Source organism: Vanellus vanellus (assembly GCF_965231255.1).
Source record: "Vanellus vanellus genome assembly, chromosome: 6".
Lineage (NCBI taxonomy): Eukaryota > Metazoa > Chordata > Aves > Charadriiformes > Charadriidae > Vanellus > Vanellus vanellus.
In genome coordinates this window covers 36,866,086-36,889,658 of record NC_138911.1, presented here as the reverse complement: position 1 = coordinate 36,889,658, position 23,573 = coordinate 36,866,086, and the positions used below count along the sequence as shown (strand labels likewise).

General features: G+C 37.7%; 1 protein-coding gene across 1 annotated transcript in view; it reads right to left on the bottom strand.

The window, feature by feature from the left end:
• The window catches only part of RASGRP1 (RAS guanyl releasing protein 1), a gene marked incomplete at its 5' end in the record, with an annotated part of 40,789 nt that overhangs the window by 2,413 nt on the left and 14,803 nt on the right, over positions 1–23,573 (bottom strand). The window contains 13 exons of the mRNA XM_082485302.1: positions 1,155–1,301; positions 1,882–1,918; positions 2,626–2,770; positions 3,373–3,482; positions 4,531–4,635; positions 5,256–5,336; positions 7,159–7,434; positions 9,193–9,309; positions 10,026–10,199; positions 13,371–13,524; positions 14,663–14,794; positions 16,268–16,338; positions 18,206–18,303. Of these exons, the coding sequence (XP_082341428.1) occupies positions 1,155–1,301; positions 1,882–1,918; positions 2,626–2,770; positions 3,373–3,482; positions 4,531–4,635; positions 5,256–5,336; positions 7,159–7,434; positions 9,193–9,309; positions 10,026–10,199; positions 13,371–13,524; positions 14,663–14,794; positions 16,268–16,338; positions 18,206–18,303 (1,647 nt within the window). The remainder of the gene's footprint in view (positions 1–1,154; positions 1,302–1,881; positions 1,919–2,625; positions 2,771–3,372; positions 3,483–4,530; positions 4,636–5,255; positions 5,337–7,158; positions 7,435–9,192; positions 9,310–10,025; positions 10,200–13,370; positions 13,525–14,662; positions 14,795–16,267; positions 16,339–18,205; positions 18,304–23,573) is intronic.

Sequence of the window (23,573 nt, the reverse complement as noted above, 5' to 3'; positions counted from 1 at the left end):
CAGACTCCGGAGAATTAAATGAAGACATGGATGAAGAGATGAAGCTTACACCTTCAACCTAGACCTGAATTCTCATTCTTCAACATGACGTAGCGTTGGGAGGTACCACATTCTGATGCACTGGGTGATGATGGGGCAACACGCTACAGCTCAATCTCTCTGTAAGCGTGACGTCCCACGAGGTGGTTATTATGCAGCGCTGCAAGCTGTTGCGGGTGCAATCATAGAGATGCACGTGGTCAGTTATCAAGAGAAACTGGCTGCATTGTGCTCCACATAAGTGCTAACAGGAAGCCTAAGGTGGAATCCAGCAGTATGAATCTTAAATACAACGCAAAAAAAAATTGATATCAAAGTAGCAAGGAGTAGATTTGAAGAACATTAGATACCGGCAAAGAGCAGGACAGAAATGCAAAGACAGTGAGCATGGAGAGAGCTGGAACATCAAAATCAAAAGAAAAACAAAAGCAGCCTGTGGTCTTATTCAAGGACAACACTTCCTCCTTTGGAGGCCTACATGGCAATACACAATATGAAAAGTTGTTTGATATAAGGAGAAGAGAACAGAGGGGTATAGATTTTTCATTTCTGATGAAATGAAAGATGGAGTGATGCAGAGGAGTTTTAGATTCAGCTACTGAAGCAGAAAAAAATAAATACAATCAGCTGTTGGTTTTCCTAGCACACAGATACATACGTAAACTGACTTTATAAACTCCACGTGGAAATCTGAGAACTGTAACTGTGCAGTAGTCACTTAACATGACAACACTGGTAAAAACTGGAGCGTGCCAAGACCTGCTTGTCACAAGGTGAGAGAGTTAAGAGAACCTGTCAGCTGTTCAGTTTGTGGCACCTAGCTCTCTCATGAGAGTCTGGCAGAAGATTTACTCAGTTTTTGTGGAATTTGTGCACCACACGTTGTGTAGTGTGAGAAGAGATGTCCCAGAAAGGGAGTCCTTACTTATTCAGACTAGCACTGGAATGGTGTTACTTGGTACAGGCTTGTGCCTGGTTCTAGTTTATATGTTGATAAAATACTGCAGTTAATTAACAAAACCTAAAATGATGCTGCACAACTAGCTTTAAAAGAAAAAGGAGCAAATGAAAGATCAAAAGATCAAAAGATCTAGATAAACATGATCTTTTCTCACCATGGAATTGCTCTTTGACTCCCATGGGGCAGAGGCTTGAAGCAAGAGCAGATGTTGGGCTGCTGTCTGCAACCGAAGTTTTGGGTCTTCTCTTGCACTCTATCACCACCAGGTCTTTGCATTGCTTGTGACAGTTCATTCCACAGTCTGTAAACAAAACAAAGTTTACACGATTCAGTAGCACCTAAGATCAGCCTATCCCACTGTGTTGCCTCCCCAGGAAGCAAGAAAGAGTCTCTACATGCGTTACCTGTAACAACATACATCTGGTAAACAGACCAACAACATCCCTTTGCTATATACACCTAAAACTCTTTTTCATTGTGAAAACACAAAATAGCAACAATCAGTCGCAACAGCGTTGTGACTGTAAGAGCTACAGAGAAAGCAGATACCTGTATGAGGAAGAAAAGCCCAATATACATGTTGTGAATGTGCTCAGTTTTCACAGAGCGTTGGTGTTTGCACCCATTGGAATAGAAGGGTCTTTTCCCAAACCCTCCAAATTCAGTGATGTTTTGCAAAGGGTTAGAGCTATCAGACGAGTTCCTTTGTCTTTGCATTTCTTCTGGACCATCTGTCTGTCATACTATTCTTCAGTGTTCTCCTCCCTGAGAGATCAGTTAAATAGATCCATAGACATAGCAATGGATCTCAGGATGATCAGGTTTTTTTTTCATTCACCATCAATTATAGATTAAAATTAACAAAGTATAAAGTACTTTACCTTTGCATCTGTATCCTTGTTTAATGACTCCCCATAGCTGAAATTCAAACAAAGACTATGTATTAATATATCTCTCTGCACCTCCAGATATAAAAATCCACTAAAAGTTCCACTCATTTCTAAGATCTGAGCAGCTGCAGAATATTTCGGTTTTCTACCCTTTTAATGGTAAGGTCAAAATATGAACTACTTCCCTCTTTAGCATAAGGTAAACAGAATACTTTTAAGTGCATTCCTCAATCACAAACAAAACAAATTTAAGGTAGTCTCTAATGAATACATCAGCAGATCTGAGAGCCCCCAGAGGAACTGTGGAGCTGGAGTAGATGCTAGTTCCATCTCAGCAGCCTTGTTTGATGCCAGCTAAACTGGGGATTGGTAGGCCAGTCAGTTTTCCTAAAACTTTTTGTGCCATAGGCAGGGGGCATGTCACGTCTGTACCAGGACATGAGTTTTAACAGCCCCGCAGAGTGGAAGGCTCTGGATTTGGAAGCCTTGCCTGAGACGGTGTTTGGTGACACAACCAAACACTACAAGGTAGGAGCCATGTTTAACAGGTAACAGTACTGCCGAGAGGGGTGTAAAGGGTACCTTAAATAGCTACACAGGCAGAAGCCCGGTGTTCTATATAGCTTCACTGGTGTTTTATACAGATGTTTCTCTATATGACACATGCTGATTATGAGATTAAAAAAGGCATTCTTCTAAACAACATTAACATAATTTACTAAAAAGTAAGCTTACAAATCCAGCACAGTTGTCGCAGAAAGTAGGCCTTAAGTAAGTGGTCTCTTGGAAGTTATGAGCAAAGCCAAGTCCTAATTTGGAATAGATTGAGCTAGCCCTCATGAAGTAAGCTGTTATTTCATCCCTGCTAATCAGACCTTCCCTGAAAATAAACAAGAAAAGTTGTTTGTGAGACATACATTTTCTTAAAATCATAAGGAGAATTATTACAGTGATCTCAATAATCTTGTCAACCACCCCCAAAGTCTACTGAAGCTTATCTACACATTTAAAATGCTGCCTGTCAGGGTAAACAAAATATCCGCATACGTGATGCAACCTCAAAACTACTTCATAGAAAACCTCTGAATAATCACTACTGTATTTTTCCGTGCTTTAATATGTTAAGAAAAACGTTCTTAATTTGACCAAAATATACATTTGCCAATTCTCTATTTTTGAGGGACAGGTTAATCTTAGAAAAGTTCTTCAGTAGTATATACTGAATATCATTAAAAAAAATAATTTCTTTTTCTATTATCCGTTCTTCCTACTTCAGCCTAGTTACCACTGCTCTAAGTTCATGAAGATGTCATTCACAATACATTTAGAAGATGCTTTTGTTGGTTATGTTTTCACTTCTATTTGTGGGTGAAGAGGGTGATTTTACCACCCTAATGATAGAAATCAGATTTAAAAACAAGAATCCCCAAACCCTCCCCAAAACAGATGCTACGAAGTTGATAAGCAGAACTCTGTACTCACCAGTCCTTAGCCATTACACAAAACGAGAAGGGAAAACTGGCGGCTATCTTTTCAAATTCTTCCTGGGAAATGTATCCATCCTGATCATGGTCATAATTTTTGAAGACAGACTGTTCAAGATAATAGTTTAAGTAGAATTGTTTATAACGTGGATGGGCTGAATTACTACTTTAGAAAGTCTCCATAAGATTTATGGAATTCGTCTCTCGCTTTCTTCCAGTACCTATTAAACAGTGCAACAGTCTAACTGCTTTTGAGACTAAAGCAGCATTATGATTTCTGGATTTGTAGCAAAATGCAAATAAGTCAACATAGGCTGGACTAAACGCTTCACTACACAGTGACAGCTCTTTTTTAGTTTCGCTTTAAGATCATTATGTCGAGGCCTACATAGACAACTTGTACTAATGCTCTCAATTAGCGCTGTCAGTGATGATCTCTCTCACCAATCAGTGTAGCTGCCTGGCTTATTTTATCAGGTCAATGTTATGTGAAAAGTAGCTACAGGACAGAATTGTCATGTAGACCCCTATTTCCACTTGTGGAACGACATTACTGTTTGTCTCTGGCGCTAAGGCAAGGAACACACCTAGGCCAAATTTAGAAATATATTCCAAAACAGCGTGCATCAAACGATACCTAGCCATATTACAAGTGTTTAGAAGGAAAAGAGGTGAAGCAAGGATGCAAAGACAAACTCTCTACCTCTCTCTCTCTCTCTCTGTCAGTTTTGGAATCAATCATCCGAGCTTACTTGATGGTTTCCAGTAAAGTGGGTGACTCAAAAGAGAGAGAAAGGGCAATGGCTGCTAGTAACAAAGCCCCTGAGAGGCCCACTTTCAGACTCCACCAGTAACATGATGTTGGAGTCCCTGGTAGAAACAGATTCCTGGGCTCCTTAGAAGAACGGAAGTATACAAACCAGCACTCACACTCCCTGCTGGCTCCTCAGCCGTTTAAGGAATTTCCTTCCATACCTCACAGGCCGCTGCGGCTATTTACAACTAGGCAGAAATATCTCTTTGTGAGGACAGAGGTGCTCACAAAGTCAGCACAGCTTTGAATGTGTCCAGTATTTTTTCACTTCTTTGTATCTTCTCATACCTAGACATTAAGGCTACGGCTGAAATGTAAGGTAAATGGGCCAACCATACTTACATCTACCATCCTCTGAACATGCTTGCTCACAGTTTTTGGATCAGGTTTTGGGGCTACTCCTGAGGCCCAGTCTACAACTACTGGTGGTCTGGAGGGTGTCAAAGGCTAGAATATATTGAATGGAACTTCATTAGTACCACATGGAAAGATTTTCAGTATTACACTTCTTTTATTTGTGACAATGGACAACATGAGACAAGGCTTCAAGAAATGGCCTGTTGGACCCAACATCATACTTTTGATAATTACGTGGTATTTCAGACGAAGCTCTTCCCTGAAGTGTCCAAAACAGCAGTCGTTCCTAAATTGCCACAGTTTACTGACAACCCTGTAAATTCACTGTATTTTCCATATTTATAAAACAGGAGCAAAACTATGATACAATACTCATGGGTTTCATCATTTAAATCACATAAGAATTCTTCATTTAAAAGAATCAGTATAAATTGCCAGGATAGAGCTTGTTGTCAGGTCTCTACACAAGTAACTTCATTTGTGTTTGTGTCCATATTACAAAACCTGATATGGTGTCAACTCTCCCATATATTCTAGCTTAGGCTTCATCGTCAGCAATTTACGCTTTAACAGATTTTGCTGAGTCTATAAAGCTAAAATGTTTCCAATTTAGCATACAATAAAATAAAATGAATGTAAGGGACAAAAGCTACATTACCCATAAAAAAAAAAAAAAAATCTTTTTGTTAAGAATCTGGAAAGGCCCTTACAGCAGCTCGGTGACTTCGTGGCTCTCGTGCATAGGAAAGCTCATAAATTTCATCTTCTGTGTAGTAAAGATCAAGAGACAACTGAAAACAAACACAACATTATTTTAGTCCCAAAAGAGTCAGTACTACTTGATAAACTTGTTCCCAGCATGCATTAGGACTTTTTGGTGGATTAATTTTTAATTTACGTTGCACCTAGAAAAAATGCACTTGACCTGCACAGGTGTTGACAGTGATTTGAAAAGGGTACACTTCTAAATTCCAGACTGTTATTGCCATTATCTGGAAATCTGTAACATTACACAGCTAAACTCATTAGCACAGCAAGAGACTGTAGGCATAATTAGCACTCAGTTAATAAGTAACGTGAAAAAAAATGTTACTCCCATAATATTTGTCTCTTGTGCAACTAAGCACAAAAGCACCATTCCAAACTGTCCATCAACTCAAATTCTCAGAAAACTCAAGTCAAAATAGTGGCAGTCATACATATATAAACTAAGATACAAAAATATGCTATTTTATCCAATGAATAACCTTACTCAAATTGCAGATATGCAATAACTTTCTTGTGAACAACTGCAAGAATTACCGTTGTAGTCATAATAGTGAAAAATTTTTGATTCATTGGGAAATCTTAAAGTAGTTTCTGACACTCAAAAACAATCAAAAGTCCAAATGTTACGATACTTCTATGAATTATTGACTTATGTATGTAATTACTAACATCTCTTCAAACTTACTTGCCTGCTAATGGGAAGCATATGACTAAAGGAAACAGAAGAAGGAGAAAGAATGTTGGAAAATATCAGGAAACAAACAGGAAAATTATGCACCCTGCAATATTAGCAGATTAGAAGCTCCTGCTTTGAAATGAAGCATTTCTTTTAATTTATGTTCTGTCATATATAGCTGTATGAAACGTGGCCAAAGTTCCATTTTTATAAAACATTATTAAAAAAAAAAAATGGGGGGACTTAAAATAATTTGAGACAAAACATTTAAAACACTTAGCAGGAGAAAATTCACCACTTTATGTAGCTCTATTTCAGGCCTTGGGCATATGTGCTTAATTTCACACACGAGCGCTCCCAGAGAGAACAAATAACATCAACCACATAAGCATTTTTATCTATCAGCTTTTTGCTGAAACAGGCCTCGTAACCAGGAAGTGGAAGCAGCCTATCTGGTTCTTCCAAGCTGAGGTACTTGTTAAGGCCAAACAAAACTGAGAAACAAGAAAGGTACATTTACCATTTTAAGAAAAGGTAGTATTTTGACTTACTAGGAGAAGCTAAAACTATTGTTGCGACATATGTCCTAGGTATTATCAATTTTGTAAATAACATGGCACTGACTAGATATGACTTGAAGAGTAATACAACACTATATTTGATTAACATTTATGTCAGACAGTTTTTTTAGTACCAGAAGAAACTTGGCTAGAAATGTGGTATGTTTAACCCTACACATCTTGAGGGACTGAACTGTTACGTGACAGTTTGTGTGTTCAACACAAGGATGCTTTGCATGCAATCTTCTGCCTCCAAGGTGCATCTAAGGAAGCTTTCTACCTTTCTACCTTAATCAGCAGAGGATTCAAAGCACTTCCTTAGTGAAAGTACAGACGGGATGCATACTACTATAGCAAAGAAGAAATAAACATTTCCTTCCCTTATAGAAATAATTGGAAGCATACTGCTGAACTGGCACCCCTGCCCTCGCTGCCAAATAAATCAGCACCGCTAACTTTTACACTTCTATTATTGTATGTTTCTTTAAGGAAAAATAAATCTTACAATATTATGTATTTATAATTAATGGAATTCTCTACTTAGTTGTTTGAGAGGCATATGAGATTATTATTTTAAATGGAGGTATTTATCTCATCTAACAGACTTACTGTAAGCAAATGAACAAGGTCCATATTAGCCTCCAAGGGAAGTGGCATTTCCTGGAGTTGTATCAGCTCATTTATGTGGTTATACAGAGAGTATAGTTTGTATATGTTAATTTTTTTGTCCTCTAAGTAGTCTGGCATGCCCTCATGAAGTGATATCAAATCTTTCAGGTGGACCCCAAGGATTGGGATCTTAAAGTTACTGCACTCGTTATAGGCACGTCGGTAACTATCATAGTTTCTGTATGATGAAAGCAGTTCTGTCATTTCATTAAACACCTAAAAATAAAGAGAAAACAAAAAATCAAAATTGGTTACTGTTTTTGTTCTGGTCACACAGCACAAGGATTTCCCGTATTATTGTTAAGGTGTTTACTCACAATGACTCTTGAAACGGATTTTAAAACCTTAGGCTTCAAATAAAATCTCGGTATTCACCTCACCTAATTTAACTATCTATAATGTGTAATTATAGATAGTTAATCTATAGCCTAATCTGTAGTGCTGTTCTTCCCACAATCCCTATTAAGTCAATGAAAAGAAATAGGATCCCTCTCAAAACAAGGGGACATGTACACAGTTAATGCATAAGCACAGCACAAACTCTCTGATCTTCATAAAAGCGACCATCTTCACCTTAAAATGTGGAATGCACTTCTCTGGCTTCCAGGTCACCAGCTGGAATTGCTGGAATTGGAAAGTCCTGGGAGAGAAACCCTACGCTGTGCTATGGTCCCATCACAGCGTGACCAGAACTCCCACTACAGTTCAAGGTGGCACACGTGTGCTTTTAAGAAAACTTTTCTTCCATGGAAATGAAGAAGAAACAATATATTGGACTTGTTGTAAAGGCCAAAGGAATCTTAAGTCTAGCAGTAGAAATATTTCCCTTGTTTAAAACTATACAGGTACAAAGTTGACGCTCAACATTATAAAATCAGTGGACCAATGTTTTCTTGTGGAGGTTTCTGTCCAACCACTTGACTTTTAACCTTCACAAACTGTTTGTTATAGTTAAACTTTAAAGCGTGTTCTCAAGTCACTAATTACTAGCCTTCATTTATCTGCTTTATGTTAGTGCTTGTATACAATTTCTTGATGCAAAAAGTTATTCAAATGATGGACACATATGCAGTCCACTCCTCATAATGACAACATTTGTAAAACAACATGCTTCTAAAATAAGCTTGCTAACTGGTTTTATAGATCCCGAGGGCTGCAGCTATTATCATTGGGAGGTCATACTTCTGGTCTATACTCCAGGTATGCACTGTTCATTCAAGCTGATGGCAATGCGATCAAAACAGGTTCATTAGATACCTATATGAAATCTTTTGGGCCCCAAACGAGATAAAATAATAAAGCATATTTGTCTCTTAAGAAGCCATTCCACTGCTAAAAAAGTATTCTTTCCTTCACAGTTTCAGTAGTCGGAATCTCAGCAAAAAATATATCCATCTGTAATTCACAAGAATTTAATTGGAAATTACAACTGATTCCTGACATTCTGCTGTATTATACAACGTGTGTGTATTAGGGCTAAGTTTGTTCAACCGTGAACTAGGTAAAATCTGTCATAGGGAAAGATCAGATGAACAAAACCAGTCCTTTCAGTTTTAAACTCAAAGTGCAGAGCTCTGTGCTAGCATTTCATACACTCAGCACGGTCAGTGTTGCTATGGATGACAATAGTTTATTTCTCAAATGTTCCGGGATCCAATTCTCTGCTTTCATGTTTGAATGCTATTCTGTACTACTGCATATACATGAAAATGCAGCTTGTCATATCTGAGCATTAAAAGAGAAACTTTAGAGAAGCTATACAAATCCTGAAGAAAGGGCGGGTTGGAAGTGTAAGGGTAACTGGTGTTGTGCAGATGAAATGACAAAGAAAACCCCTCCAAAACGAAAGGAACTCTTCCTTTTTCTGTCTTTCTCTCCATCTTACCCAATAGAGTAAGGTTGGTTTTTGTGTGTGCAATGACAAAAAAGTTTAAAGGTTATCTTATTTGTAAAACTTAGAGGAGCAATACCAACCTTAATTATATCATGAGGAACACATGAGCTTGTTTCCTTGAGTCTGGAGATGGAACTGTGACAGAGACCTCCTATCACTGCCATTAATGTATTGAAATTCTGCAGCTGGTGGAGCTTCTGTGTTGGTATACAAAAAAATCAGTATTTATTATTTAAAGGTTCAAGTTTTTCAGTACGTACATCCAAATTCTACATTTCCTCTATCGTCTTCCTCTAAAGTCTTACAAGTTTTGTGCCACTATCCATTTGACTTCATTCATTTTGGCAATGAGTTGTGATTTTACGGGGTGTAACATGTACTTATTCTACTGTTATTAATTCTGCAGATACAGTAAGTCTTCAAAGTACTTCCTCAGTACTTCTCCCTCTTTCCACAGTCTACCACAACTAGGAAACACTGCCTATTATCTTGGTTATGACTGCAGTTGAATTAGTATGCAATGAATAGGACAATAGCTCTGCTTCTATCCAGTAAGGTGCATCTGGTAGAAAAGCTTCTAATTATGGCCAAAGACATGACAGTGGTTCATGCTTTGAAAGGTACGCAGTCACAGCTTGGAATCTCACCAGCTGATTCAAAAGCAAGTCTAGTTTTTCAGTGAAAACAATTTCTTCAGAACGGATATGAGAAAGTCATGGTGCCACGACACTGTAATCTCTGAACACTTGGTACGAAACTCCAGCATGCACAAATACGCATGCTGTACGTATGAACCAGGAGACCAGTGCCAACACTCCCAGCTGATCCCACAGTAGTAGCGTGGGAAGCACAACTAAAGAGCTGTATCAGAGAAAGACAAATTAAACACCAGACATGTCAAAATTTAACTGACCTGCGCAACATGAATGAACTTGATGAACACTTCAGCCCGAAGCTGTGGTGTTGGTCTGCTGAGAACCATTAGCTGCACCCACTGAGAGATACCATTGCAAAGAGCAATTGATCTTTCCATTGTTGGATTCTCCTTCACACAACTATTCACAATGTAGTTCTGATAATCTGAGAACTTTAAAAAACCAAAAAAAAAAAGCGTAAATGAAAACTCACTACAGTTTCATATACCTCACTATCTGTGTGCAGATAAAAGTCTGCTTTTCAAGTGAAATATACAAGATATATTTCACAACATAAGTATCTGTAAGACTGAAATCTCTCCTTTGACAAAGCTTTGTTCAGTTCAAAGCAGAAGGCTTCAACTAATTGAATTAACTGAAAGTACCTTTTCGCCGTAATTTGTATCCCATCACTTGCATCATGTGTATCTCAGGAGCCCTGGCTCTTATAAACCCTGCGATGAGTAGAACTGGGGCTTTCCTCCCAGCCTCAGTGGCTCCAGAGATTCATTGAATCTCGGCTTCTACAGGGAACTTAGTGTAGTCTAGTAACTCAAGCATAGTTTAAGGAAGTTTAAGAATGTTAAATGTTCATGTAGCTAGGGCACACTTCTGAATTAAGCTACGCCAATACAAAAAACAAGTGCAATGAGATTAATGTAAAACTGAGATAAGACCATTAAGAACGAGGGCTACAGATTCCTTAATATTTTTAATACAGCTTGTGAGATTCTCTTATTTAACCAAAGCGATCTAAAATTGTTCAGTAGACATCTGTATGTGACAAATAGATTTTTTTTTTAGCCATTCTTCCAATTACCATCAAAGAGAAGTAATCATTTGGTTTTGTTGATGCAATGTTTATCTATTCTCTTGACTTACCCATCAACAAGTACACACAAGAATTTGAATCATCAGAAAGTGTGACATGGGATTTATACATCCATTCTTTACTATGACCACTAATACTAACATCTTACCAAAAAACAGTCATAGCTGTAATAGACACATATTCCTTTCTTAAGGCCACAGGAATATGATGAATGGCATTGATCCTTAAGAAAAGGTCATAAATTGTCAGGCTGCTGTTTGTTTCTTGCTCTCCTTCTCTCACTTTCTCTTGACTTTTTAACTTGTCCCATCCATTTATTAAGAGCTATTAACACTTTAAAAAGCAGATATGAACAGAAGACACCTCTGGATTTGTCCTCTTGTTAAATTAAAAATGGAAAAACATTAACATTAATAAGTAGAGCTGTCTCTGAGATTATATAGTACTTACTTACAATTATTGTTTTAATTTTGAGCCCCTGCCAGACTTGGCTGGATCTTAAAATTTAAGCAACTACTCTACACAGATAGATAATTTTTCAATATCTGACTACATAATTATGGACTTCATAGCAGTTTCAGTACAATTATGAATCAGTTTGATCAGTTTATATCTTGTTCTCAGCAGCGCTCTCCTTCAGAATTTTTTTTTTTTAAATGCTGAACAAATTTGTATCTAATATACTAAAAGTTTTGAAATAATTTTGGTGCAAGAATTTATTAACGACATCAGCTGTAACAAGATTGTTAGTTGCAGATATGGTAAAGAAGTCCAGGTACTTAAATAATGCAAGAGTCTAGTAATTGCAACGACAAACTTATGAGCCACTACAGGAAAGCAGAATCCAGAGTCTCACAAAAGAGCATAGCCTCCCTATATTTTATAACTACAAATTAAACTGGTTTCCAAACACCAGCATACCTGCAGTCATTACCCTGTGAACACCACTCCCTGCATTTTTCTTTGCTGCAAGATACATGGTGTCTCATGGAAGATTTTGCTGTGTCCTCTATGTGTTCAGAGGATCAAGTATTCCTTTCTGACTTTCAAATGACCAAGCCTATGAATAGTTATTCCAGTGACTGACCACAGCAGGTCATTTGCAGCCTTTCTCCCAGTATATGCTGCCATGTTGGAATAACAAATGGACTCTGTGGCTTAGCATATCATGAACACATTCTGCAAAGAGTTAACGACCATAGCTATTTGTTAATTACACATTATTTTCTGATCTGAGGTCTCGGTAAATTCAATTTAGACCAAAACCTACACAGGGACCCTGCATATAATATGTATTCAAGTATGTAACTGTTGGAACTCTATGACACTTCTGACATACTGACTGCAATCATACCTGTTATGCTCATTAATCACTAATTACCTTATGTCTGCACAGAGCTTGAAAATGTTGAGTTATATAAGATTTGCATATTATTACTGCCTACAGGCAGCAATCTGTGCATGACTTTGGTTCTATGGCTTTTTGAATTTAACACAAAACATGAAGAGTCATGTACCTAAAATAAAGTACACTAACACACGACTGTGAAATCTTCCACAATCTATTGAGAGCTCCTTTCCTTGCAAGACTTCGGCTTCAAATTGTAGTGTTTAAAAAAAAAAAAAAAATACTAAATACATAACCAAAACAAACAAAAAAATAAAAACCCCACTTTGCTTTCTCTGTTGTCATCACACTGACTTTGCCACCATCTTAGATTTTGGCCTCAAATGTTCATTTTTCTTTTCCATGTGTGAACTGTATCAAGTTTGAATAGAAGTAATGTTGTAGCATGCAAGGATGCAAGCGAAGCCAAGGTGCATAGGGAAGTTCGCATCTCATCAGCTACCAACATAGCTGAGAAAACAAATCAAATGGAAGAATACATAAATGAGATAAATCCTTAAGAATTCTTTGTGTACTTGAAAGCTTGTGTAATAAAATATTTTTAAGTCCCTTTACATTAAAAAATGTCATTTTCTCAAGTGCTTTCTTATCCCTAGTCTTCATTTTGTTAGGCACAATCAAAAATGGCAAGCAGAGTCCAGTGGACATCTTCTATACAGACAGTCCATTAGTCACTGCACAAGAATGCTGCACAGCCACAGGAGGTTAGCATTCCAGGAGAATATTCCAAGTTTCCATTGTCCCATTTCAGCCTGATTACTGATTTGAGTCAAAGGAGACTGCTTGTTCCTGTGCCCAATGACACCACTTGTTCTAACAAAGGGAGATTATTTGGAAGAAAATCAAATGGTTTACTCCCTTCCAACTGGAACCTTAAAAGGTTCGCTCTCCCTCTGTCAAATGACTGCAGCAAAAGGGTATGTACTCAGAATAAGTACCCCTGGCCACCTTCAACACTAGCAAAACAGAGAGAGTTTGGACACAGACTCAGCTTGTCCAACAGCTTGCGCTGCAGGGTTAATCTTGTAATACTGCCCCTCTCTCATCTTTTCTACATCCTTCCCATTTTTGTTTTAAATAAATAAATAAATAAAAATCACTTACTGATATTCTTCTGAAAGACTTAAATTCAAGATAGGTAAGGTGGTCTGACAGCTCCTCGGGCTCAAGGTGATCAAAAAGAAGCGAGACTTTCCGTTTCTTACTGGTGTTGGCCTTTACACGCTGCGTCAGCTTTCTAGACCAATCCCTAGAATTTCTTTTAGACACATTTTAAAACAGAATTACCCTGAGTTATTTTCTGAACAGCAAACTTTTCCTCTCCCTAATAGAAAAGTAACATAGTTTTCATGCCTTAGAAAGTGCCATGCCAACATGAAACATAGTTTTCATGCCAACAGAAAGTGAATTATTTGAATTTCTAAACAGCAAGCTGCCTTCATGCATTAGAGATTATGACAAAACATTAGTGTTAGTCTTTTTTATATTGATGTAGCACGTAAGTACAATACAATTATATTACTAAACAGCGTAAGACTATATATTGTGCTTCCAGAATTGCTGTCCATAACTTTGTCTTCATTGAACACATCCAGTGCTCCTCCATTTAATAATTCTTACAGATTTCCTCCACCAACCTCTGAGTATGAATTGTCCCCCTATGCTATTCACCCATGGAGTAATGAAATTTGACTGGACTTCAAAAACTAAATATCCTCTTTCACAACCAGATATAAAACATATGCCAAATTCTGCTCTGCTTTTGCCTGTGCATTTCCAACCAAAGTATGAATTGACCGTGTTATACCATTCCACAGAACTATCTTACTCTCATATAACAAGGGAGGTTCTCTTCCCAAGAAAGAATTATGTGGTGTATAGCTGTACGATTTATTCTTGACAGGACAAGCAATTTTATAACTGAAGTCACATAAAATAGTATCAAGAGTTTCACAGTGTAATAAACTATATCTTCTCGTTTACCTTTGGTATTAAAAATATAAACACACTTTTTTTTACCTCACCTGTTACCCAATCAAAATGTATTCTCCTTTCTCATTGACTTCCAATGATCTTTCAAAATCATCAGGCCTCTACAAATTTTCTACATTCCCTGGATAGAGTAAAATTTATCTAGCATAGAGAATCAGCACAAAGTCTACACAGCAGTTAAATTTTACCCAAGTCATTCTTGAAAAGCATTCTGTTCCTCTACGTAATATATATTTGATCTATAATGATGTATAAGCTCTTCTAAGGATAGATAACATATGACTTACTAAAGTTAATCCACTACAGAACTATTATCCTGCTATACCGGAGAGACATCATATTTGAATAAAGGAAATTCAGAGCAAAAGTTTGTTTTCTGAGCATATTGAGACTTTGGCACTCACATTTGAGTTGTGTCAATTAGACGACAGTGTAACTCCTCCCCATTAGCTTTAACCAGTTCTTGAAATTCCTCCATAGTTGTGGATAGTTTAGAGTCCATTTTGAACATAACCCAGAACTCTGTAATCCAATACCTATTGCACATTGAGAATACAGAAACACAAAAATAAAGGTTTTGCTCTAATATCAGTAAGGCTGAAATTTAGATAGTTGCTCCTGTTTATGAGTTGTTTTTCTTCTTGACCAACTTCAGGGGATAAATCTTGCTTTTAGATGCTTTTGCTAGTCTACCTTGGTTTCATCAAAAATCAAAATTTCAAGATTAAAAACAAATTAGAAACTACCTGGCTTAGTGCTGTATAGAACTATACTATATATACTTTTGCAATAAGTTTAATTTTAAAATTTCTACTTTCACATTAAATCTAGATAATATGCATGCTGATTTTTTTCTTCATGAACTTCTATATAATTTCATATATTCCTTTAAAACTTGAAATTATTTGGTCTGGACATAAAAAAAAAGGCACTATGCTAGTCAGAATTTTATCTATTAGCCAAAGAAAAATGTACTAATTAAATATACTTAACAGTTTACAGGTGACTCAGTCTCTTGTGCACAAAACATTTTCAGAGAATTAGTTTTCTACGTTGGGCATTCAAATTGTTTCAGTTATATATTTTATATTTCAATTCCTATATGTGAATTGTCACCCATTGTGGTGGGTTGACCCTGGACAGCAACTAAAGTACCCACCCAGGTGCTCACTCACTCCTTCCCCCCGCAGCAGAATGGGGGAGAATAGGAAGGGCAAAAGCGAGAAAAACGTGTGGGTCAAGATAAAGACAAAAGCCAACCAACCAACCAAGTGATGCAAAGGCAATCGTTCACCATCTCCCACGAGATACCCAGCCAGGATCCAAGCAACAGCTACTTTGGAATGACCACCCCCAAGTTTTTATTGCTAAGCATGGTGCTATATGGCATGGAACAGCCCTTTGGGCAATTCAGGTCAGCTGTGTCCCCTCCCAGCCCTAAGCTCACCCCCAGCCTACACGCTGTGGGGGCAGAGTGAAAAACAGAAAGTCTTGATGCTGTGCAATCACTGTTCAGCAAGGGCTAAAACGCTGGTGTGTTTTACTCGCAGATGCAAAGCACAGCATCACACAGGGGCTGCTATGAAGTAAGTCAGCTCCATCTCAGCCTGACCCAGAACACCCATGCATCCAAAAATCTGTGCTTGCTGGAAAAATGGTGATGCACATTCTTATGGGTGCACATATGTATGAATTTGCCTAGACGCAAAAATGGTCCCAGATCACATATAATACCAAAGCATTCTGACCTAACCAATAATCTGCTCTGAGATAATAAAATCACAATTTAAAACAATTCTTACTTTCCTGTTACTACTTATTTCCCATTTTGTATAACGAAGAGATATCATATCCTAATCTATTATCAGAGTTGCATCTTTTTTTCCTCTCTTCTGTTTACTCTAAACTGAGATATCAAATTCTGCTATACTTAAAAAAAAAAAAAGCATTCTTACTTATGGCACATGGATAGCTGCAGGCTAATAGCTACCAAGCAAGAATATTCTTACCTCACAAAATAGCATATCTTTACACACAGCATGGAAGATTTATTTTCTAAAGCATTAAGATAGGTAGAAAACTGTTAAGGAAAACCCCATCCACTCACATATGATATGAAATGTAACATGCTTAATACTTCCCTACCTGTAAGCAATAGGAATCATTCTACTGATGGCATATAATATTAGTTACTGCTTTTATGAAGAAATCAGTTAATAACAATTCACTGGCGGTTTTCAAAAAATAAGCTATTTTCTTTTAAGCGTAACCAGTTGTATACAATGGTAGAGAAAAATGTGAAATGCCTCTCCTTGCTAACCTCACCCTTCTAACTCTGTGACACTTTTGATTTGACTTGCTGTGATAAATGGAAAAAAATGCCCATATTTTCAGTCTACTAGCTCTGTAAAACACGTTTTGATATTGCAGCCAATGTCTTCTGAAGACATGGAAAATCCATTTGGAAAACATACTATGCATATCTTGATTCTTCTGCTGTAGATTACACATGTAATTTAAGTACTAAAAAACATAATGAAAATACCTTGTGGATCCTCCCACAATCTGAAATTAACTGTAGCCTGAGGGGACATACCATCCACAATTTAAGCACTCATATTAAGTGCTTAAATAAGGCTGACTATAGAACTAATGAGGTGCGAATAAGTTCCCAAATATTTTGAAGGGCCTCAAACTGAATGTCTGAAGTTAGATAGCTTTCAAATCATCCATAACCATGTAAAATCACTCACGTAATTTAGGGGATGGGCAATGGTGAAACTGGGACATTTTCAAGGTTTTTCAAAATACAAGAGCCCAGGCTATCTGATCCATTCAAAACTGTCTTTACCTTTCAAACTCTTTACAGGGAGCTACACACAGAGTCAAAAACCAAGCTTGCAAAATATGCAAGTCTGATAAAAGTTTGAATCACTTATCTGACTGTAGAAAACGTTACTTCTTAGAAACATGCAAGCCATCACTTTCTTCCATTTTCAAAGAGTGCATGAGCCTAATTTAAACGCAACACTACAGCATAGTCAGAGCTTAGCACACTTGATCTAACACTTGTGGTTAGAGAGGCAGCAGGACACTCAGAATTCAATGTTACAGTAAAGCTCTGTTGTAAATGACGCTGCTTTTAAAAGCCAGTAAGATACACAGTTTGAGGGAAGAAAGAATTATCTAAATTAAATTGTACCAAAATTGGCTGGAGATTTGTAGCTTGTCAGGTCTGCTTCCCGTAATGTGCTCATCTCATTATGAATAAACATTCTGTAAATCTAAGAAGTCAGGCAATGTATTCCACAATTAAAAATTCCTAAGAAAGGCTAGTATTGCCAATATGATCTAGTAGCCTTGCGAAAAATCTAATGAGCCAGAAACACATACGTGTTTCTGTCCAAGCAGTCACCTCAAAATGGGAACAAATAGGAAGGAAAAACTTATGATTTATTTCGGTGCACCGTAATTTTGAGTGTGTGACTGAGAAATAATATTTGTTGAAAATTTTCTGATAGAATATTTTCAAAAATTACACTTTTGTTCTTTGCTCTTCTACTGGTACGGAGTATAGAAAGAGAGAGAAAGAAATCTGAAACTTAAGCCCCGGTTCACTCTACCTAACTGAGGTGCCTACATTAATCTAACACCTGCTAGAGATTCCCTCCATGGCAAATGAAGGGTGATTTATCCTACTTAAAATCTGAATTGGAGTTTCATCTTTTTCTCTGTGGATGACAAGCTAAGCCAAACAGACAAACAAAATACTTCAACCCTAAACCTAACGACCAAAAACTGAAAAGAACAAGCATATTGTTTAATTAGTGGATATAACAGACAAATAGAGAATAGATTAAATATCCTCTACTTACCTGTTTCAAAATTGTCAAGTTATCTAATATTACCTCAACAGCAGGTGACTATTACAAAGGATATAGATCAATGAGCTTCTGGAGCATGTCTGCAGAGGAGATGATAAACTGATGCATAGCCAGAATCATCTTTAGCAGCTGGTTGTTTTGATATGCATTTCCCTCTAAATCTGAAAAAAAGGACGAGTAGTCATAATGAAATTTCATATACGTTAGTAAACAAGTTGCAAGAGGCTTTTTCAGAATACTAATTCTAATCAGGCCTGGTCACCCACACTACTTCAAAGACAGCAGTAACTTACTAACTTAGGAAATGCATCATTTTTCTGATGAGAGTTATATAACAACAGCTATATTTCAGTTCTAGGATTTGGAAGACCCTTATAAAAAAAATAATAAAAAAAGACAAGCAAAAAACCAGCCGTGTCTCAAAACCACTCAAAATATCCATATAACTATACAACACGATCTCAGCCCAGCAACGCGCTTAAGTGCTTAGCTTTAGGCAGATGAGTAAAACCTTTGAAACATCTTAATTAATTGCGGAGCAAAAGAATTCAGTTACTGATCCATACCAGTCAGTCAGTGGCATGACCGGACTTATCAAACAGAATGGCGATATTCTTAAGTGTTTGTGAGGCTTTTTGTACAGCTGACACGCGTAACACTAACACACATGCACAGGTTAGGATCTGTATCTAGATGCACATGAAATGAAATACAATGTATGCAGAAGCCCAGAGGTTAACCTATGCATATTCCCAGCAGTGGACCTAAATGTCCTAACACATTTCCTTGAACTATGCATTACAAAGATTTTATTTGAAGAAGGTTTTTAAACTACATCTATCTTCTTGGTCTTGCAAGGCTTTTTTCCATATTCAGAAAAGATCAAGGACATCAAACGTAGCAGAATAATTAAAAAAGTTTCCATTTCTGTAACAAACACAGTAGTGAAAGTGTTTGTAAATATTGTAAAAAAAAAAAACAGATTATGTTTTTCTATTGGAATTGGAATTAGACACCCTTTCAAACACAGAAGAAAATCTACCTTTTTGAATAATTTTAAATATATTGTCCTCTATGAGGACAAATGTAGTTATCACTTAAAATAGCAATAGTAGGAACAATATACAGAAGCAATGCACAATAAGGCAAAATGGAAGAGGCAGGTGAAACAGATGCCACTTCATACGCTGCAAATCTACTATTACTAGAGGGGGGAAAAAATTAAATTGCACAACACCAAAAAGCAACATTAAATTTAGCCCACTTGCAAAACAACGTAACCCATGTTAGTCATTGAGCAAGAGTTTCCATGCCCTTCTACAGGAGGTACCAAACGTGAAGAGAGAACCCCAAAGCCCAGGCCTTTCCTTTTGAACAACACATTGGATCTTTGGTGAAACTAACAAAGCCCGAATTCCCCTAGATCTGCCTCCTCTATTCTTCACTCCACAATAGTCCTATTAGTGCTCTTTATCACTACACTCTCCCTTGAAAGTCTTTTCCCTCTCTTCCCCACAACAATGCCTTAACTCCTCACTCATGCTTGAAGTTATCAGCTACACAAAAGCAATACATGCTGTGCTTGAACCCAGGCCCACTGGCCGGACAGCAAATCAAGTCAAACCAGTGCTGGGCTCACACAGCTGCCCCTACACCAACGTGGGCACCCATCCGGATGTCTCTCTTCTACACAAGCTATGCTTTTGAGATTCCTACCTTTCCATCAAATTTAGTTTAAGCTGGCAAACAGGCTATTTCATGCAGAGTAGATGTAGTTTAGTAGGAAGGTGACTCAGAACGGCCTAGGTCTGTAATTCACAAGTAAAGTTATTGTTTTAGCTGGCTGTTTGAAGACCTGAAAGCAGAGGACATGCTGGGTATCACATACCTGCTGCAGGTAACTTCATTGTTCCAGCGAAAGCACAGTCAGTTTGGAGGAAACTCAATACAATAAACAGTCTTCAAATATCTTACTACAGACAGCCTCTCAGGCAAGACAAGCAGAAAAATCCAGATCAGTAAATTCTGGCAGAGCCCACATGAACATGCAGCAACCCACTCAGCACTTTTAAGCCCAGAATGACAATGTTATGCATCAGGTGATCTTCAATACTGAGCACGAGAGACCATTTTCTGAATCTACCTTCTGTAGTTACACTTAAATTGTAAGAAGCAACTCTGCCTACAGTGATGCGGGCAAGGGGAAAGCCTGCTTGTCCTACAGCCCCTGAAACGAGAGCAGCACAGGCCCCAAGTCACTGAAAGTTCTTGAGCTGCCTTTGGACTTATACTACAAGCTCCCAGTTTTATAGGATGAACTGAAGTTTATGCATTCCTTGTTTGTGTTCTCACATAATTTCATTCATTACCTAAAGAATCTTGCACGCAGAGGCCTGTATCAATTTTCATCCATTTTAAAAAACTTGGTGTTCTGCCAGAGCCTTCATCCAACAGCTCTTGTTTAATCAGAAAAGCAGTTCAATATACACTTAACTTGGAAGCCAAATGGTTATGTGCACACATAATATTAAGTATATACAGCTGTAATTCAATCACCAGCTTTTCATAAGTGCTCAATATAGATCATCTCCAGCTGACAAAGACAGCAAGTAACTGACTCTCCCAGCAGTATCTACTTCATGGGTATTCCAAAATCCTCTGCCATGACACAACACAGGTACCACCTGGCACCAAGTTCCAGATTGAATTTCTGTCCTCTAGAAGGTCTCTTTTCCACTTTACCTTCTCCATTTTACAAAGATGCAGAGAAAAATAGTATGTTTTGCCTACTATTAGTGATTAGGTCAACACATTTATGGTATTTTTTTTTCATAATAAAAGTGCATTTATGCTTCACAACATCCAGACCAGATATCCAGATCCAGATATTGCACAACAGATAGACTTCATTACGATGACATGCAATTATTTTGCACACATTAAAGCAATACTTTCATGCTATCCATTCTCTTATCCAACTAAAAGGCTTATCTCCACAAAGAAAAACATTGTATTAGGGATGGTTTAAAAACCAAAATAACACTCTGCAGCAAAAAACCTTAAAGCTCCCGCCCAGTTCAGTACTGAAGAGCAAGCCTGCATGCAACTGTAGCAGCACACGATTTTACAAACACATGTAGTATCAAATATTTAACATCATCTTTCTGCCCAATTTTAAAAGGAAGCACTTTTCAAGTGTATACACCATGATACAGCAAATGTTACTAAAAAGAAAAATATTGAGTCCGATTCCTCTTCCATTTGTATTTCACAAATTCATAATTAAAAAAAAAAAATCCATGGAGTTAAACTGGTAAAAAAGGACCTTAGGCGAGAAGAGACGCCAGCTCAGTCTGGGTTTCAGAACTGTCGTTGGGTCTTTTGCACCTCTGACCACTAGGTCACTTCTTTTCGGAGAGCTGATCTGCTGAACAGGGCTGTGTGCAATGAAGTAACAAAAGTTACGGTAAACTACCTTTGTGCAAATGGTGGAGCCAATAAGAGGGCTTTCCTGACTGTGTTGCAAGTGTCTCTGAATGCCTCTGCAGCACCCTCTTGAACCTCCAGCAGTTGATTTTAAAACTTTGAGACTCATTTTCATTTCCGTTTGTATACCTGTTTCTAACCACATACCCTGCTGAGCAAAAACCACTAAGTGAATACTAAATAAAGTGGAATGGGTGTGTTTCAGTTAGTCAATGTACCTTAAAGAAAGCTGCAAAACACTGCATAAGCCTTAGCTTTGTTTCATTACAGCAAGATACGAACAACCCACCAGTTACATGCTTTTCCTCCTGTAAATGCCATTATTGTACTAAGATGTTTTTAACAAGGAAGCAGGAATTGAATATACTTTTCCAGTATTTAATTAAACTATACGAGTGAAAGCACAAAGACATTTAGGGCTACATATTATATTATCTACGTAGTAACACAAAGCCACTGAAAACTACAATTACAAAAGCTCCATTGCATATGTGAGACCCAGAACACGCAAGGGCAAGAACATCCTGACCTAAGCCCACCATCCACTCTATTGCACAACCCAACTGGGGGCTCCCTGTAATCCATGATTTAGAAATAACTGAAGTATCACTTGTTCCTAGAATAGCTGAAAGAATCAGAGTACTCAAAAGCCAATAAGCAAGGCTTTAAGAGCAAACTGCCTGCTTTTCAGCAGGTCCTGATGGCCACCAAGCCTGTAAAGTTAAAGTTAAGCGTAAATACACTTAACAGAAAGAGTACGTTCAATAAACAACATTGTCGTACTGTGACTTCCCCACTTGCAAGTGCAATTATAAGGCAACAGGAAGAATGCCAAGGATGTCTTAACTGAACTGAATTTTGCAAGAAAGAAAAGTTAGCTTTTCTAGGTCTGATGCCTTTATTTCATAAGCATTGTCTTTATTTCATAAGCAGGTTCCAACTCTATCACCTAGTGTACAATCTGAAATGAATCAGAAGTGAATCACAGAGCACTGATATCATGTGATCACTGACTAAGTTACTAAGAACTTGAATACCTCCTTGTCAACTCCCTTAAGTCTTCCAGCAGTTATCAAAAAGTAGCACCAGAAACAATGCAATGCAAGAAAGCATCAAGTAATCACCAGGTGGTCTTCAGCAAAGCTGAAAGTCGTGGGTTGCTACACTGATGTGCTACACAGAATTCTTTAGGATTTATGCAAAGTGTTTTTTTTTTTCCTGGTGGCTTAAAGATGTGTGGGGATGTCTGCAAGGATTATTAAAGCACTATGTGATTTGAAAACAGAAGGAACCGATGGTCTTAAGGTCTCAAAGACCTTGATGAAACACACAGCCATGTATGAAATATGGAGGTACATGTTGGAGTACATGCTAGAGTTTAGTGACTGAACTGAAACAGGCATAAGTCAATGTCTCTGCACCACATGTGCATTGCAGTACTATGAGATAACCTTAGAATGGCTAGAAGCAACCAAAATTGGATAAGTATTTCATGAATACTTCCTGGAACTTCCCTTCACAAATAGGAAACGCTCTGTTCCCCTTCAGTTTAAAACTTATCCAACACATAGTAGTCTTCTTACTACTGGCTTATTATCACCATTTGGGAATTTGGTACCCTGTAGCGGAGGTAGTCATTTAGCTCTTTTCATTAAATTGATCACATTTGGTCAGAATCAGATTCCTAAGAAACCACCATCCTGCTCACCAGTTACGACACCATCACTGAGGGTCAGCGAGCAGATTCAACCTTAACTAGGGTGTTTACTTTTTGAGTTGGAAATAACCTTTATTTTTTAATGACAGCTGAAAGATCAGTTGATGACAGAAATCAGGGCTAGGAGCTAATGTACTCTATTCCCCTGCTCCAATGCAGAATCAGCTTACTCAAAGCCAGTAGGCTTCAGAACCAGTTTAATTTGTTGTTAAAATTCTACAGTGATGA